General features: G+C 36.4%; 3 protein-coding genes across 8 annotated transcripts; 1 reads left to right on the forward strand and 2 right to left on the reverse strand.

The window, feature by feature from the left end:
• Positions 1-203: 203 nt before the first annotated feature.
• LOC109161779 (dnaJ homolog subfamily C member 7-like) lies at positions 204-4,962 on the reverse strand. 5 transcript variants are annotated; one of them, XM_019310284.1, is made up of 12 exons: positions 4,660-4,962; positions 3,582-4,480; positions 3,141-3,353; positions 2,864-2,993; positions 2,606-2,758; positions 2,301-2,491; positions 2,128-2,197; positions 1,826-2,032; positions 1,185-1,384; positions 957-1,035; positions 728-868; positions 204-542 (listed from the first exon to the last, which is right to left on the reverse strand). In XM_019310284.1, the coding sequence occupies exons 2-12, from the start codon at positions 3,644-3,646 to the stop codon at positions 501-503; spliced, it is 1,491 nt and encodes a 496-aa protein (XP_019165829.1). In that variant the 5' UTR covers positions 3,647-4,480; positions 4,660-4,962; the 3' UTR covers positions 204-500. The 5 variants fall into 5 exon arrangements, with proteins under 5 accessions (XP_019165829.1, XP_019165830.1, XP_019165831.1 ...); XM_019310285.1 differs by lacking the exon at positions 4,660-4,962 and having other exon boundaries at positions 3,582-3,678; positions 3,799-4,625; XM_019310286.1 differs by lacking the exon at positions 4,660-4,962 and having other exon boundaries at positions 3,582-3,683; positions 3,799-4,625.
• Positions 4,963-7,635: 2,673 nt separating this feature from the next.
• Positions 7,636-11,016, forward strand: LOC109161782 (eukaryotic translation initiation factor 3 subunit E-like). Of its 2 annotated transcripts, XR_002050956.1 has the most exons (9): positions 7,636-7,915; positions 8,570-8,724; positions 9,070-9,297; positions 9,406-9,527; positions 9,819-10,038; positions 10,133-10,275; positions 10,535-10,672; positions 10,779-10,950; positions 11,005-11,016. XR_002050956.1 is itself a non-coding variant. In XM_019310290.1 (8 exons), exons 1-8 carry the CDS (start codon positions 7,705-7,707, stop codon positions 10,882-10,884), a joined length of 1,323 nt encoding a protein of 440 aa, XP_019165835.1. In that variant the 5' UTR covers positions 7,636-7,704; the 3' UTR covers positions 10,885-11,001. The 2 variants fall into 2 exon arrangements, 1 of the variants encoding a protein (XP_019165835.1); XM_019310290.1 differs by lacking the exon at positions 11,005-11,016 and having other exon boundaries at positions 10,779-11,001.
• Positions 11,017-12,758: 1,742 nt separating this feature from the next.
• Positions 12,759-14,941, reverse strand: LOC109161787 (dnaJ homolog subfamily C member 7 homolog). Its single transcript, XM_019310295.1, has 7 exons — positions 14,814-14,941; positions 14,380-14,592; positions 13,713-13,842; positions 13,423-13,575; positions 13,122-13,312; positions 12,973-13,019; positions 12,759-12,874 (listed from the first exon to the last, which is right to left on the reverse strand). Exons 1-7 carry the CDS (start codon positions 14,864-14,866, stop codon positions 12,861-12,863), a joined length of 801 nt encoding a protein of 266 aa, XP_019165840.1. The 5' UTR covers positions 14,867-14,941; the 3' UTR covers positions 12,759-12,860.
• Between the last annotated feature and the right edge of the window lie 1,040 nt (positions 14,942-15,981).

Below are 15,981 nucleotides of genomic sequence, written 5' to 3' on the forward strand. Positions count from 1 at the left end.
CTGGAACTCATGTTCCAGCCATAGCTATTGTCTTTCATCACTTAACATATATGACCAAAAGTAGAGTTATGTACAACCAAACACTGCACCCCTTGCAAAAACAACCAAATAATGCTATCAAGAAAAAGTGTTGGGATGGTGTATGGTGTTTTAGAGGGTGGTTGAACCTCCAGAAAAAGAAAGCTGAGGGAGAGGATGAGTTATGAGAGTTTAGAAAGAAGAGATTAAATCAACAATTTATACTGCATGCACATATAACGACTCCCTGAATTGTCATTACTTGTTTGCACTATTGGCAACAATAATAACAGAAATGGAAAAAATGGTTTGCAGTATAGAATAGTCAAATATATAAATCTGCATGCATGTCTAACTAATTGCAACCTTCATCAGCAAATTAAACATAATCTCGTAGCCTGAGTGGAGCCGTAATCTGTCTCTTGGTCTTCCCTCCATGTTAAACAAAAAGCCAAAGACATATCTCTAAAAGTAAGGCTATATCACTCCCCCCTGGTTTCTTCTTCAAGATTGTACTCTTTGCGCTGCACGCACATGGAAACATAACATCAACTTCACGCATTGGATGGTATTCAGGCAAGCAGAAGTTAAAACTAAAGATGATGAGCTTTGGCATTGCTCGGCCACCCCCACGAAGTACCATACCATTCTAAAGCAAAGCAGATAGAAGGAACAATATAATGCAACTGATTACACGGCACAAGCATACCTTGGCAGTGTCGGAGAGAACATCATATGCTTTTCCTATCATTTTGAAAAGATTGTCAGCGTCCTTCTTAACTTTCTCGCAGATATCCTTCCACAATTGCCGATCATTCAATCTCACACTTCTTTTCAAAAGCTGAGCGACCTACATCAGCATAGACTACCAAACGTGAATATAACACATATTTTGACTTACTATTAAACTATATACAACTTATTTAAAATCTCGAGACCTTGTCAGAATGATTTATTAAGGCTGCTTTCTTGTATGCTTTCTTGATGACAGATCCATCATCGGATGATTTAGTTCCCCTGCCAGATAGAAGTGGTGAGTATTAATATGTCAATGAAAAGAAGCCAGACAGATCACAACTTCAAGTGCTTTTCCCCCTTTCTTTTTCTCTTTAGGGAGGTTAAGATGAAAGTTTTGGTTGAAAGTCAATGAGGAGATATGAACTCACAGTATGAGATAAAGATCCAAAGGAATTTCACTTTTTGCCTTCTCCTCAACTGAGGAGAGGCGTTCGCGAGCTTTTCTTAATTCTTTCGAACTACTGCCTTGTGCTTCATTTTCTAGTAGGGATATAAGCCTCTGAAGATCAGTAGCTGCATCCACATAGTCTCTAATCATCTCATACAAAGTAGCCCTCCTTGAAGTTGCCTGCAAGAGACTCGGATTATATTTTGATAGATTCTATGACCAGAATAAATGAGAGCACGAAATGTGCTTTGGTACCTCACATGAAACAACAATAGTGAGATGGAAAGGAATCTCAACTCCTATCATCAACTATTTTCTTTCCATGATTGATACCAGATGTTTCTTTCTTATATTTTGGTTTGGTATTCCTGGAGGTATGTGGTGCAAGTTGACTTCCATGGTGAGGATGGATGTCAAGTTCCCTAGTAAATTTGTTTGTATATACAAAAGCTAATCCAGCATTAACATAATTATGATGAAAATGTCAGGAACTGATAGAGTACGCAAGAACGAAAGGTCAATGGAAATGCTGAAGCACACACAAAAGAGAGATGGCTACAATGAACAAGAGAGGGCAATTATTTGACATGAAATGGAGTTCGAGTTTAAAGGAAAATTAACCTTTGCGTAATTTTCGTCTAGAGCCATGGATACATTGCAATCAGCAATGGCATCAATAATCTGTCCCAAACCTTGATGGGCTGCAGCACGGTTGCAGAAGCAGATGGCTGCAAAAGGCTGTGATTCAACACTTTTTGATATAGCAGCATTATAATGATCCAATCCTTCTGCAAATTTTCCAGATTGGAAAGCTTTATTTCCTGCTTGCTGTTTGAGAACATTATAAACATTGCAGTAAAATATTGGCTCAATAGCGGTACACATTACACCACAGTAAGAACTCAAAACGGAAGCTAGCATACCCTGTGGGCTAAAAGTTCACGTATAGTAGTCTCTAAAGGAATCAATGACTCCTGAGATTTGCTTCCAGATCTAAACAAAGAAAGGTGAGAGCATCATTAATACATCAACCAAAACAATTTATTTTTGCTAAAAGGACAACAATTTCTAAAACAGAATAGGAAGAGAGATTTACCCATCATTGACAGAAATTACTTGCTTTTGCTTCTCGATCAGATCAAGAGCTTCCTCAAGCTTCCCAAGATGGTAGTAGGATTTTGACATAATGTGACATCTCCACAGCCTTACGGAATCATTAGCAAAGTTCTTTTCAGCAAAATCAAGAGTCTGCTCACACAGCTTAATTGCCTCATCATACTTCTGCAACTGTAAAACATGATAATAAAATTATAGATATTGTCTGACTAAAGAAAGCAGAAAGGACAAAATAATACACAGGAATTGAAGCTCCTACTTATATAATCTGTAATCATCACAGACCTTGCATAAACATTCTCCTTTCATTTCAAGTAACTTTTCTGAATATCTGCTTATCGACAATGCGTCGTCAATAATTTCTAGAGCACTTCTTGCAGCATCACAAGTTTGCTGTTTTAAGAGTTCAGCAGACCTATGCGAACTCTCAGCCACTTTCTGCCAGAAATAACGATTATATAATGATAATGCAAACAACAAAAGGGGTTCCTGCATCTACAATATATATAAATGAAACACAAAATGTAAGTAACAGTAAGTTACCTCTGCCTTTTGTAGACCATTTGAAGCTTTAATTACAATTCCCCTATCCAAGCACACGCCCTCCCCTGATTTGATGCAGCGTTGGTAATACTGCATTGCTGTTTCCACTTCTCCCAGCAGAAGGTAACACCTAGGGATAGTAATAATAAGAAATAAATAAATAAACAAGTACTACTTGTTTTTGCATATTATATAAATAAATGCAATACATTTTCAACAATCATAAGTAACATACATATGAAATTGGTGGTGAAAGTAAGATGAAGAAGAACCCTACTCTGCAACTCTATACTTTTCGCTGATCAAGCTAAGGTCCAAAGCAATCGAGCACTTTAAATCATTGATGGCATCCCTCTTCCTACCAAGCGACTCGCGTACGGTGGCACGCTTGCTAAAGCAATCTGACAATGTCTTATTGCCGTGATCTATGGCTTCAGTATACAAGTTCTCAGCTTCGGATGCATCGCCAGCCTTAAAAGCTTGGTTTCCCCTGAAAAATGTCAGATATATAGTCATATATAGCCCAAAGTAAAGGCGTAATATATATAAAGGTGTGAGCTTTGGAGTGAATATAATGGTTCTCATCTCATTTTTATCAATTCATATGAAAATCTTCTCATTCCAAGTCTTTCACCATATATATATAACAGTAAGTAAAAGTTGCAGAAGAATTATTGAAGACTATAGTGAAATGTAAAGAAGCTAGCACCCACGCCACCTGTTTCGCAATCCCTCACATGATTCATCCTCAGCAAACTCTTGCTTGGACTCAGCATTCACCATCTCGATCTATTCCTGCGTTTTTCTGAGGAGACCTGGCCTTAAACGATTTTGCGAGGGAAGTGTAATACCCAGGCCACTTTATTAGAAATGCAATTATACTTACGTTTATTATAAGTAACAATATCAAAATGATTTTATACTGAGTTTCTTACTCTTGTCTCCTTGACAAGCTTCTTCATCTTGTCTCTTTGACAAGTTATTTTGGTTGTTTAGCAGTTTATTGTGGGTGCTTTTACACCTGTGTACTTTTGTTGGTGGAGTATTTACTCCTGTTGAAGTGGCGATGGTAGATGTTGCTGGAATTGCATTTGTTCGAGTGTGTATTTACTGTTGTTTGATGGTTCTTGGAACGCGGCTAAGAACAAGTTGCTGGATTTGCATTTATTCCATTGATAGTGAGGTGTTTGTTAATCTCTATGGCCCTGAGCTGAGAGCTGCAAGAAGAAGTTGTATCACTCAAGGAAACCGTTGACTCCTCTCACAACTTCCAACTCGTTCAGCGCCGGAGACAGAACGGACGGTCGGACCCCTAAAACCCTAACAAAATCCCCTGAATAACAGAACAACCCATCCCTCTCTCTCCTCTCTCCTCCAACACATCATTTTTTCTTGGGGGGAATCCTTCGCCAAGAATTTCAGGAAACGAATCGGTTTTTGGAGCAAGAGAATGGAGAATCTGAAGGGGAGGATGGACCACCGTGGCTGTGCTTTGTTCAAAGAGGCCCAGTTCTACCATCTTAAAGCCATCCAACACCAAAAACACTTATTGGAGACAGCGAGCTAAAGAATTTTGGCTCAGAGGTGGTGATCAGAATTCTACTTTCTTCAACAATTCTGTGCAAAGAAGAAGACAACAAAACCGTATTGACAAACTAAAGATGGACAATGGCGATTGGGCAGAAAGAGGTAATGCTCTCAATTCTCTCATGACAAATTATTTCACTAATTTGTACCAAAGTGAGCAGATCCGAAAGTGACCCATTCCAGAATGCCTGCTTGAGTAAAAAATTTACCTCTGAGGAAATTAAGAAAGCCTTGTTCGAGATGAAGCCGGAAAAATCGCCGGGGCCTGACGACCTTCTTTCGGAATTTTTCCAGCATTACTGGGATATTGTGGGAAGTGATGTGGTGGAGTTCTATGAGAATTTTAGACAATCCAAAGTCCTTCCCCTGGGTGTTAACAAAGCACACATTGTTCTTATCCCTAAAGTAGCCAAACCCCTAAAACCATGGCTGACTTGAGACCGATTGCTCTCTGCAATGTTCTTATCCAAAGCCTTGGCTAATAGAATGAAACCCCTGCTTATCAACCTTATATCTGATTCCCAGTGTGCTTTCGTTCCCGGTAGACTTATCACGGATAATCTTTTTCTAGCTTATGAGGTGCAACACTATTTGAGGAGGAAAATTCAGGGGAATATTAGCTGGGTTGGTATGGAGTTGGACATGAGCAAGGTTTATAACCGAGTTAATTGGGATTTGGTTGAAGGTGTGCTTGCTAAATTGGGGTTTAACAGTGAGCTTGTCAATATCATGGTTGCAGTAGGCCCTAGGCGCTAGTTGAGCGGACAGGCAGCGCCTAGCACCTAGGCGGAATCTAGGCGGCGTTAGGCGGGCACTAAAAAAATTAAAAAAAATAGTAACAGACTTGTAGTTTGACAATTTTAATGAGATTGTTTTCAACATTCAATCAAATAACACATCCAAATAAATGAAATAATGATAATTTATAAGTCATAACGTCATAATAATATTAAAATCAATAATTAATGAAAGACAAAATCGGTCAAAATCGAATCAAATCGGTCAAAATCGGTCGACTCGGTCGAGTTGGCCGACTCGGCCGAGTTGGCCGCCTAAGCGGTCGACCGAGTTTTGGCCGTCTTTAGGCCAAAACGGCAAGGCTTGGTGCCGCCTAGCTCCTGGGCGGTCGAGTTTTGCAACCCTGGTCAATATGATTTCCAGGTGCATCAGATCACCCCATTATTCTATTCTCCAGGAGGATAGGGAGATTGGCACTATTATGCCTCATAGGGGTCTTAGGCAGGGAGATCCTATCTCCCCCCTACCTTTTTATTCTTACAATGGAATGCTTAAGTGGTCTCATTAGGAAAGAAGTTCAGCGGAATTCCCTCCATGGTATATCAATTGCTAGGGGCCCCCCATTATTTCTCACTTGTTCTTTGCAGACGATTGCTTCCTATTTTGTAGGGCTAATTTCTTGGAGGCAAACATTATGAAAAATATTTTGTCTGAGTTTACTGCAGCTTCTGGATAGTCTCTAAATCTGGGAAAATCATCCCTTATCTTCAGCAGTAATGTGGATAATGCTTCTAGAGAAGTGGTTTCTAATACTATGGGCATTTTTGAAGGTTCTATACAAAGCAAATATTTGGGTCTTCCTTCGCTGGTGGAGGGGGGAGAAAAATTGAAATTTTAGGCTTCATCAAAGAGAAAGTTTTAGGAAAAATCAATAGCTGGAACAACCAATTCCTTTCTCGAGCAGGACACGAAGTTTTAATTAAAAATGTCCTGCAGTCCATTCCCACCTATGCAATGAGTATCTTCTTACTCCCGGTTGACATTTGCAATAAGATTGAACTGGCTCTTAATAGATTTTGGTGGATGGAACATTTGGTCGATGGCAAAGGTATTAGATGGAAAAGATTGGATGGCCTATGCAAACCTAAGGCTGTAGGCGGAATGAGCTTTCGAAGAATCAGAGACTTTAACTTGACTTTGTTAGGAAAACAAGCCTAGCGGCTTATTTGGGCCAAATATTATCCTAATTCCTCCTTTTGTGAAGCTAATCTTAGTGGTAGCCCATCCTTTGTTTGGAGGAGTATCTTACAAACACAAGAACTTATTCGATCCAACTGTTCATGGCAAGTCGGAAATGGAAAAGCTATCAAAGTGTGGGAGGATCCTTGACTACACGACAATTCATCCCTTTTGTGAGGACTCCTGCATATGAACACCTAATTGGAACCAGAGTTCAGTCACTATTTGAAACCAACCGTAGATAGTGGGATGTTGAGCTTATTGATGATTTATTTGAGGATACAGACAAAGACCTGATTCTTAGCATCCCGATCTCCCAGGGTGATCACGAGGACAAGCTGATTTGGAGTCCTGAAGAAAAATATAGTTATATTCCAACTCATACATTATTTTATAAATATTTAAAATTAATTATTTTTTATCACTAATATATTACATTAATATACAAAATAAATAATTAAAAACATGTTGACATCAAATGTCAAAATTTTAGACATACTAATTTAATATATTGACGATAAAAATAATTAATTTTAAAGATTTCTAATCTAATCTAATCTAAAAACATGATAAATGTAAATGAAAGTTATACCCTTCATTTATGTCCCTTTTTTTCCGTTAAATTTTTATATACATTATATTATAAATGTTGTACTTTATGATATTTTGGACAAACATACCCCTACCGTCATAATTTCCGTTATCTTTTTATCATTGTTACTCTGCACATGCATCCACCATATATTTTCTTACCTTCTTTAATAATAATAATAATAATAATAATAATAATAATAATAATAATATATACATATTATATATTGGAATTATATGTTATTTATTTTCTAAAATATAAATATCAAATTTATAAAAATGTTTTACATTATTATTATTATTATTATTTATAATAATTTAAATATCTAAAATCTAAATAAATTTAAAATTTTAATATAAAGTACTAATATTAAGCACATATTTTTTGCACATCACACATAAAAAATACTAATATAAAATAATATATGAATAAGAATATAAATATCATGATACTTGACCCAATTTGAATGGAAGAAGGGGAAGCGGCAATTAAAACCCAAAAATTGCCCTCATGCAGGATGGTAGAGCTATAGGAGAAAGCGCGAAATTTTTTCCAAATAATTTATTTAGAATATAATTAGACGGTTATAAGATTATACAGCCGACTTCTGAAACAAAACTAAACCTTTTTTAGTTCTTTATCCTTGGAACGCTGAAGCTGAACTGCCAATCTCCAGAGCTCAAGTATGGCCGCTAAGTACGATCTGACACCGCGCATAGCACCGCAACTTGATCGGCACCTGGTGTTCCCCTTGCTGGAGTTCCTGCAAGAGCAGCAACTCTACGCCGATGAGGATATTCTCAAGGCCAAGATTGAGCTGCTCAACGATACCAACATGGTTGATTATGCTATGGACATACACAAGTCCCTCTATCACACTGAAGATGTCCCACAAGGTATCCCTTATTCCCTTCTGCCTAAATATTTAATATGTATATGTTCGCTATGCTTGATAGTCAGTTAGATGTTCTACCTTTTCTCTAGCTAATTTGGTAGTTTTTTTTGACCGTCTGTGCAATTTACTTTTAAATTTGTTGAATTCACGAAATCAGATTTTGTTGTTTTTTCCTAATGTTTGCTTAAAAGTTCTGGTCTGCTTGATATGTCGCTATTTTTTCGCTGCTTTACTTGCAACGGGCTACGTAGTAACACATTAGGGTTCTGATGTTCTTTTTCGGTTGTATTTTAGATTCATTGATAATGAACAATCAGATGTGTTTTTTGGTGTCTTGGTCCCAATATTATACATCTGATTTATTATTTTGCTTAAATAGTGTTTTGATGAATAAATCTGAAATCAATATCATGAATTAAGGCAGATTAGCCCCTTTCCTATGTTTATTATATTTGGCAGTTGGCAAAATTCTTCAAGCTTCTAATAATTACACATGTGTTTTGATTTAGGACTGTATGGTTTTGACTTTTAGGGATTTTTTATACAAAGATTATGTTGCTGACATCTGTCTGTACTTGTCCTGAGAATAATAAAATGCATGTTAGTTAGCAAACATAGCTTTATTCTATTCTGATAGATGGGTGTTTCTATACAGAAATGGTGGATCGAAGAGCTGAGGTTGTTGCAAGGTTGAAGGCACTAGAGGAGGCCGCTGCCCCATTGGTTAAATTTTTGCAGAATGCAAATGCAGTTCAAGAGTTAAGAGCTGACAAACAGCACAATCTTCAATTACTCAATGATCGATATCAGGTACATAGGATTTAATATGGAAAATTTGATTTGAAGTACCATCAGTTAATTTATAGATTAGGTCTTTTTTGAGGTTTGAGACTACCTGTCTATGATATCAAGTTATCAATGCTGTCAGATTGAACCTCTGCAAGGGAGTATGTTGAAGAATTTTATTTTTCATTTTTAGATGCCCACATTTGAACCAGTTAAACAATGAATATAAATTTTCTGTTCTCATGATCATTGTCATATGTGAAAGCATTAAATTCTCACGTGTCTCGTGATAAATTTATAAACCAATTATTATTCAGTAAAGCTCCTATATTTCCTGACACCATTAATGTGTACAATTGTTTTTCTCAGATTGGTCCAGAGCAGATAGAGGCATTGTATCAGTATGCCAAATTTCAGTTTGAATGTGGTAATTATTCTGGTGCTGCTGATTATCTGTATCAATACCGGGCTCTTTGCACAAACAGTGACAGAAGCCTGAGTGCGTTGTGGGGCAAGCTAGCTGCTGAGATATTAATGCAGAATTGGGATATTGCCCTTGAGGAACTAAATCGCTTGAAGGAAATTATTGACTCAAAGGTAATATCTTATCTTGATTTTATTTTCTATAAAAGTTTCATAGAGGTTTTCTTTATCACTTGTTAGTTTTCTGGTGAGAAGGTGAATTTACAAATTGTGGTCTCGCAGAGTTTCTCAACACCGTTACATCAAGTTCAAAGCAGAGTTTGGTTAATGCATTGGAGTCTGTTCATCTTCTTCAACCATGACAATGGAAGGACCCAGATCATTGACCTGTTTAACCAGGACAAGTATGCTCACTTGGTTTATCTGTTCCCTTTTTCAAGTCACTGGACTTATTTATTCTTGCCTCTTATACTGAATCAGCATGCCTTTAGGAATTTGGTATATATTGCTAAATGTGCTGCCTGCTTAGTTTTACCTAAAGTTGAAACTCTTTTAGACTAATCAATTCCAGACCTAAAATTTGATAATCAAGTTTTCATCTGTCTCTGTAATTGACAAGCTTCCAATTTGTGTATAAACTTAGAATGCTACGGATGGCTTTTAATATTTATCTAATATGAAAAAATTACTTCTAGGTACTTGAATGCCATTCAAACAAATGCTCCTCATCTACTGCGTTATCTGGCAACTGCATTCATTGTCAACAAAAGAAGACGACCTCAGTTTAAAGATTTTATAAAGGTTATTCAGCCAGAGCAGTACTCTTATGCAGACCCCATCACTGAGTTTTTGGCCTGTGTTTATGTCAATTATGACTTCGATGCAGCACAGCAAAAGATGAAAGAGTGTGAAGAGGTGAAATATTCAATTTGGATGTTTGATTTTTATCTTGAATTTATATTTATTAATAATCCTTCTAATATATTTTCCTTTTCATTTATGTTGCCAGGTAATTTTGAATGATCCATTCTTGGGCAAAAGAGTTGAAGAGGGCAATTTTTCAACTGTGCCATTGAGGGATGAATTCCTTGAAAATGCTCGCCTTTTTATCTTTGAGACCTACTGCCGCATTCATCAGCGCATTGACATGGGGTATGTAACAAATACTTCTGTTCCATCACTTAAAACTCCTTTGCAATCATCATCTCTGCTCCATCAAACATGATCGATCGCATTAAGCACTAGAGCTCTTAAATGCTGGAAATCTCATGTGTTTTTATCAACCAAATTTAAATAGATATTCGGGGAGCTATTATTTTATAAATATTACATCCCTTTTATAAACTCTTTATACTCTTTGTCATTCTAATAATAGTACATGGGGCATAATACTTGACATTATTTGTTACAGAGTTCTTGCTGAGAAACTAAATTTGAATTATGAGGATGCGGAGAGATGGATTGTGAATCTTATCAGGACTTCCAAGCTCGATGCTAAGATTGATTCTGAAACTGGAACTGTTATAATGGAACCTACTCATCCCAATGTGTAAGTTTGATAGGAAAAAGTAGATAGTGATTCGATTCATATTAACCTACTAACAATTCTATGATTGTTTCTTATTGGCTTTTTTGTTTTTGGGAATCATACGCAGTTATGAGCAGCTAATTGATCATACAAAAGGTCTTTCTGGACGTACATACAAGTTGGTGAGTCAGCTTCTTGAGCATGCCCAGTCACAAGCACAGCCGACCAGATAGTTTTGGTATTGAAGCCAAAGGATTGCTTGGTAGTCAATACTCTTTGAAGAGTTTTGTTTTGGTTTAGTTATTTTAATGCTCTTGTATTGTGTTAGTTTTATGGAATTCCAATTTTTTTAGATTAATTATTTTGATTATTCGAGTTAGTGAAAAATCTGCTATTGAAGTTCCGGGTCATATTGAACTGCTCTAACAAATTCCATGTTCCTTTAATCGTTTAGAACTTGCTTACTTTAAATCTTCAGGCTAGCTTCACCTTTAGAAGTGCTTACAATTCAATGAGAGAATTAGTCAGCATTTCTAATTGAGATACAACACCTTCATTTTAACCTTTAATTTGACGTATTGAAATAACAACACATTCAACATTCTCATTCCATTTATTTATTTTATATATGTCATTCAATTAACAAGATTTGATTTAAACTATTTACAATTTAAAATTTTCCATTCATTTTATGTATGCCATTCAATTAACAATATTTGATTTGAATTTTTAATATTCAATTCAGTATTATTGTTTTAGAAACTAATTACTTTATGATTTGATATAAAGAAAAAAAACTATAGAGCTCAGAGCAGCATTGATTGATGCAGTACTGAACTGGAACTACTCATCTTCCAGGCATAGCTATTGTCTTTCATCACTTCGAACATATGACCAAAAGTAGTGTTATGTACAAGCAAACACCCCTTGCAAAACAACCAAAATCAAATAAAGTTATCAAGAAACACCAAAGACATATCTCTAAAGTAAGGCTATATCACTCCTCCCTTGTCTGAGATTGCCTGATTTCTTCTTCACGATTGTACTTTTTGCGCTGCACGCACATAGAAACATAACATCAACTTCACGCGTTGGATGGTATTCAGGCAAGCAGAAGTTAAGACTAAAGATGAGCTTTGGCATTTGCTAGGCCACCATCACGAAGTTACATATCATTCTAAAGCAAAGCAGATAGAAGGAACAATATAATGCAACTGATTACATGGCACAAGCATACCTGGGCAGTGTCAGAGAGAACACCATATGCTTCTCCTATCATTTTGAAAACACTGTCAGCGTCCTTCTTAACTTTTTCGCAGATATCCTTCTGCAATCGCTCATCATTCAGCCTCACACTTCTTGCCAAAAGCTGAACGACCTACATCACCATAGACTACCAAACGTGAATACACTACATAACTATATACATCTTATTTAAAATCTCAAGACCTTGTCGGGATGATGCTTTAAGGCTGCTTTCTTGTATGCCTTCTTGATGACAGATCCAGAATCGGATGATTTAATTCCCCTGCCAGATAGAAGTGGTGAGGATTAATATGCAGTAACTAAATTGAATGCATTGATCTCTTTTCTTTCAATGAAAAAGAAGCCAGACAGATTACAACTTCCAAGTGATTCTTTTTCTCTTTATTAGGGAGGTTGAAGATGATGAAGGTTTTTTCTTGCAAGTCAATGAGGAGATATGAACTCACAGTATGAGATAAAGATCCAAAGGAATTTCACTTTTTGCCTTCTCCTCAACTGAGGAGAGACGTTCGCGGGCTTTTCTTAATACTTTCGAAATACTGCCAGCCTTTTCTTGTGCTTCATTTTCTAGTAGGGATATAAGCCTCTGAAGATCAGTAACTGCATCCACATAGTCTCTAATCATCTCATGCAAAGTAGCCCTCCTTGAAGCTGCCTGCAACAGACTCGACCAGATTATATTTTGATAGATTCTATGACCAGAATAAATGAGAGCACGAAATGAAATGGAGTTCGAGTCTAAAGGAAAACCTTTGCGTAATTTTCGTCTAGAGCCATGGCTACACTGCAATCAGCAATGGCATCAATAATCTGTCCCAAACCTTGATAAGCTGCAGCACGGTTGCAGAAGCAGATGGCTGCAAAAGGCTGTGATTCAACACTTTTTGATATAGCACCATTATAATGATCCAATGCTTCTGCAAACTTTCCAGCTTGGAAAGCTTTATTTCCGGCTTCCTATTTGAGAGGACATTATAAACATTGCAGTAAAATATTAGCTCAATAGCGGTACACATTACAATCATAGTAAGAACTCAAAACAGAAGCTAGCATACCCTTTGGGCTAAAAGGAATCAATGACTCCTGAGATTTGTTTCCAGATCTAAACAAAGAAAGGCGAGAGCATCATTAATACATCAACCAAAACAATTTTTTTTGCTAAAAGGACAACAATTTCTAAAACAGAATAGGAAGAGAGATTTACCCATCATTGACAAAAATTACTTGCTCTTGCTTCTTGATCAGATGAAGAGCTTCCTTAAGCTTCCCAAGATGGTAGTAGGATTTTGACATAATGCGCCATCTCCACAGCCTTACGGAATCATTAGCAAAGTTGTTTTCAGCAAAATCAAGAGTCTGCTCACACAGCTTAATTGCCTCATCATACTTCTGCAACTGTAAAACATCGTAATAAAATTATAGATATTGTCTGACTAGAGCAGAAAGGACAAAATAATAATCAGGAAGCTCCGATCCTACTTATATAATCTGTAATCATCACAGACCTTGCATAAACTTTCTCCTTTCATTTCAAGTAACTTTTCTGAATAGATGCTTATAGACAATGCATCGGCAATAATTTCTAGAGCACTTCTTGCAGCATCACAAGTTTGCTGTTTTAAGAGTTCAGCAGACCTATGCAAACTCTCAGCCACTTTCTGCCAGAAATAATGATTACAGAATCAAGTGCTGTGCCAGAGAGACGAATAGAAAATGATAATGCAAACAACAAAAGGGGTTCCTGCATCTACAATATATATAGATCAAACACAAAATGTAAGTAACAGTAAGTCACCTCTGCCTTTTGTAGACCATCTGCAGCTTCAATTGCAATTCTCCTATCCAAGCACATGCCCATTCTCGATTCCATGCAGCTTTTGTAATACTGCATTGCTTCTTGCACTTCTCCCAGCAGCAGGTAACACCTGGTAATAAAATTTAAAAAAAAAAAAAAAAAAAAAACAAGTACTTATTCATTTGCATATTATATAATTAAATAATTGCAATAAACATCCACCATTAGATGTGTAAGCAATTAAGAAAGATCACTAATTTCTACTTCAATTTTCAACATTAATCATAAGTAACCTAAATATGAAATCAGTCAAGGCAACTCCAGTCAAGTTGATCAAGCTATTAACTTGAGGGCAATAAGGTTACAAGTTAGACTTCCTACAAGAGCATCATATTGATCTTCTTAGTTTGAACCGAACAGCTATGGATAATCTAGAGTAGTTTACCTTCCAGGATCACAAAGCAAGATTTTTCATGTTTACTCACTGCATACCCTGTGTAGTGGGGCAGATTTCCTCGTCACTCAAAAAAAAAAAAAAAAAAAGAGTACTACTACTTCCATTTTCAAGTTTCAACAATGATAATAACCTACATATGAAATTGGTGGTGGTTTTAGGGCGCAACTAAAAAGCAAGATGAAGAAGAAAAGAGATGCATGGCCTACGTACGTTGCAGTTCTAAGCTTTGCTTTGAGAAAGCTAGGGTCCAAAGCAAGGGCGACGGCCAAATCGTTGATGGCTTCCCTAATCCTACAAAGCGACATCAGTGCGGCGGCACGATTGCTATAGCATAATAACAGAGGCTGAATGCAGCACTCTATGCCTTCAGTATACAAGTTCTCAGCTTTGGATACATCACCAGCCTTAAAAGCTTGGTTTCCCCTGAAAAACGTCAGATAGCTATATATATATATATAGCCGAAAGTAAAGGCGTAATATAAAGGTGTGAGCTTTGGAGTGAATATCATGCGAATGCTTTGGAAGTTGTATATATGCATGATATGATGATTATATATATATAGCAGTAAGCAAAAGTTGCAGAAGAATTATTGAAGAATATTGTGAAATGTAAAGAAGCTAAGCTAGCACCCAGGCCAGGCCACCTGATTCGCCATCTCACACATGATTCGTACTCAGCACCCTCCTGACTCCTCATCTCTATTCATGCGTTTTCTGGGCGCAGTCAGCGATAGAACGAAGAAGACCTTACTTAATGGATTTTGCAAGGAACAAGCTAATTAAGAAAGAAGAAAGAAGAGTTAGCCCTCATGAGTCATGAGTTTTTTGTGGCCTTGGAGAATAAATAAAGCAAATTATACTTAAGAGACTTATTTGACAACTTTTTTTAGCTTATCATGAGAAAACTAGTTTTAGATCAACGGTTTAATTACCTCATCAATGCATGTATTTATGACAGCCATATATATATATATATATATATATATATATCATATCATATCATGGCTTCAATCGGCACAGAATTAAGAAGGTTAAAGAATGTGAAGAGGCAAACTTTTATTTCGAATTTATTATCGAGCTTTATGATTGATATATGTTAATTTGTTTTAAATTTTGAATTTACATTTGATCATCCCGTAAAAGTTTCTTCTTCTCCCGTAGACGTTTCTGTACTCTGTTAGATGTTTTTTTTTAATGCTACTGATTCTGTTATATTGTAATGTTTTTTTTTTTTAAATGCTACCGACTCTATTACATTGTAATATATGTTTAAACATACTTTTTCAACCTACGGAAGCACACAGAGTCAACCAATACGAGCTCTAGAAGAGTCACAAAATTATTATACAAGATATTCACTCTAGTGACAATCCAGAAGATTTAACTAATCCATTTCTACAATTTTGGATATATATTTAATGTATGGGAATTAAAGATTATTTCTTGAAGATTGGGTCTTGACGAAGCTGTACTATTTTCCTTAGTTAAGTTTTTTTCACGAGGTTAAATCTAAAGTTTTTAATGAGGCAGCGAGCTAATCTAAAACAAGAATACACATACATGCACTCTTTTCCTCAACTAATTGATTATGCAGATTGTGCCAGGGTTTTCTTAAGTTAGGTTTTTAATGGGCGACCAATACAATATATGTTTTTACATATATCATGTACTCTTTTCTTCAACTATCCTAGGTTTCTCTCACGCGGTTTTCCTAGTTAAGTTTTCAATGAGGCATGATTATATTTTCTATTGTACTCTTTTCTTGTCTAGGTTTCCCCCACAAGTTTTCCTAACAAGTTTTTTATGACAAAA

Source organism: Ipomoea nil, unplaced genomic scaffold (genome assembly GCF_001879475.1).
Source record: "Ipomoea nil cultivar Tokyo-kokei standard unplaced genomic scaffold, Asagao_1.1 scaffold2926, whole genome shotgun sequence".
Lineage (NCBI taxonomy): Eukaryota > Viridiplantae > Streptophyta > Magnoliopsida > Solanales > Convolvulaceae > Ipomoea > Ipomoea nil.

Bases quoted from the DNA above. Each gene is read 5' to 3' on its own strand.
- LOC109161782 (XM_019310290.1), top strand. From the start codon at position 7,705: ATGGCCGCTAAGTACGATCTGACACCGCGCATAGCACCGCAACTTGAT. The intron at 7,916-8,569 runs GTATCCCTTATT...GTTTCTATACAG, and splicing joins CACTGAAGATGTCCCACAAG to AAATGGTGGATCGAAGAGCT. The intron at 10,673-10,778 runs GTAAGTTTGATA...AATCATACGCAG, and splicing joins GAACCTACTCATCCCAATGT to TTATGAGCAGCTAATTGATC.
- LOC109161779 (XM_019310284.1), bottom strand. From the start codon at position 3,646: ATGGTGAATGCTGAGTCCAAGCAAGAGTTTGCTGAGGATGAATCATGT. The intron at 2,198-2,300 runs GTAAATCTCTCT...TTCTTTGTTTAG, and splicing joins GTAATTTCTGTCAATGATGG to ATCTGGAAGCAAATCTCAGG. The intron at 869-956 runs GTCTCGAGATTT...ATGCTGATGTAG, and splicing joins TAATAAATCATTCTGACAAG to GTCGCTCAGCTTTTGAAAAG.
- LOC109161787 (XM_019310295.1), bottom strand. From the start codon at position 14,866: ATGAGGAGTCAGGAGGGTGCTGAGTACGAATCATGTGTGAGATGGCGA. The intron at 14,593-14,813 runs GTGGCCTGGCCT...GACGTTTTTCAG, and splicing joins TGTGTGAGATGGCGAATCAG to GGGAAACCAAGCTTTTAAGG. The intron at 13,843-14,379 runs GTACGTAGGCCA...TTTTATTACCAG, and splicing joins GCAAAGCTTAGAACTGCAAC to GTGTTACCTGCTGCTGGGAG.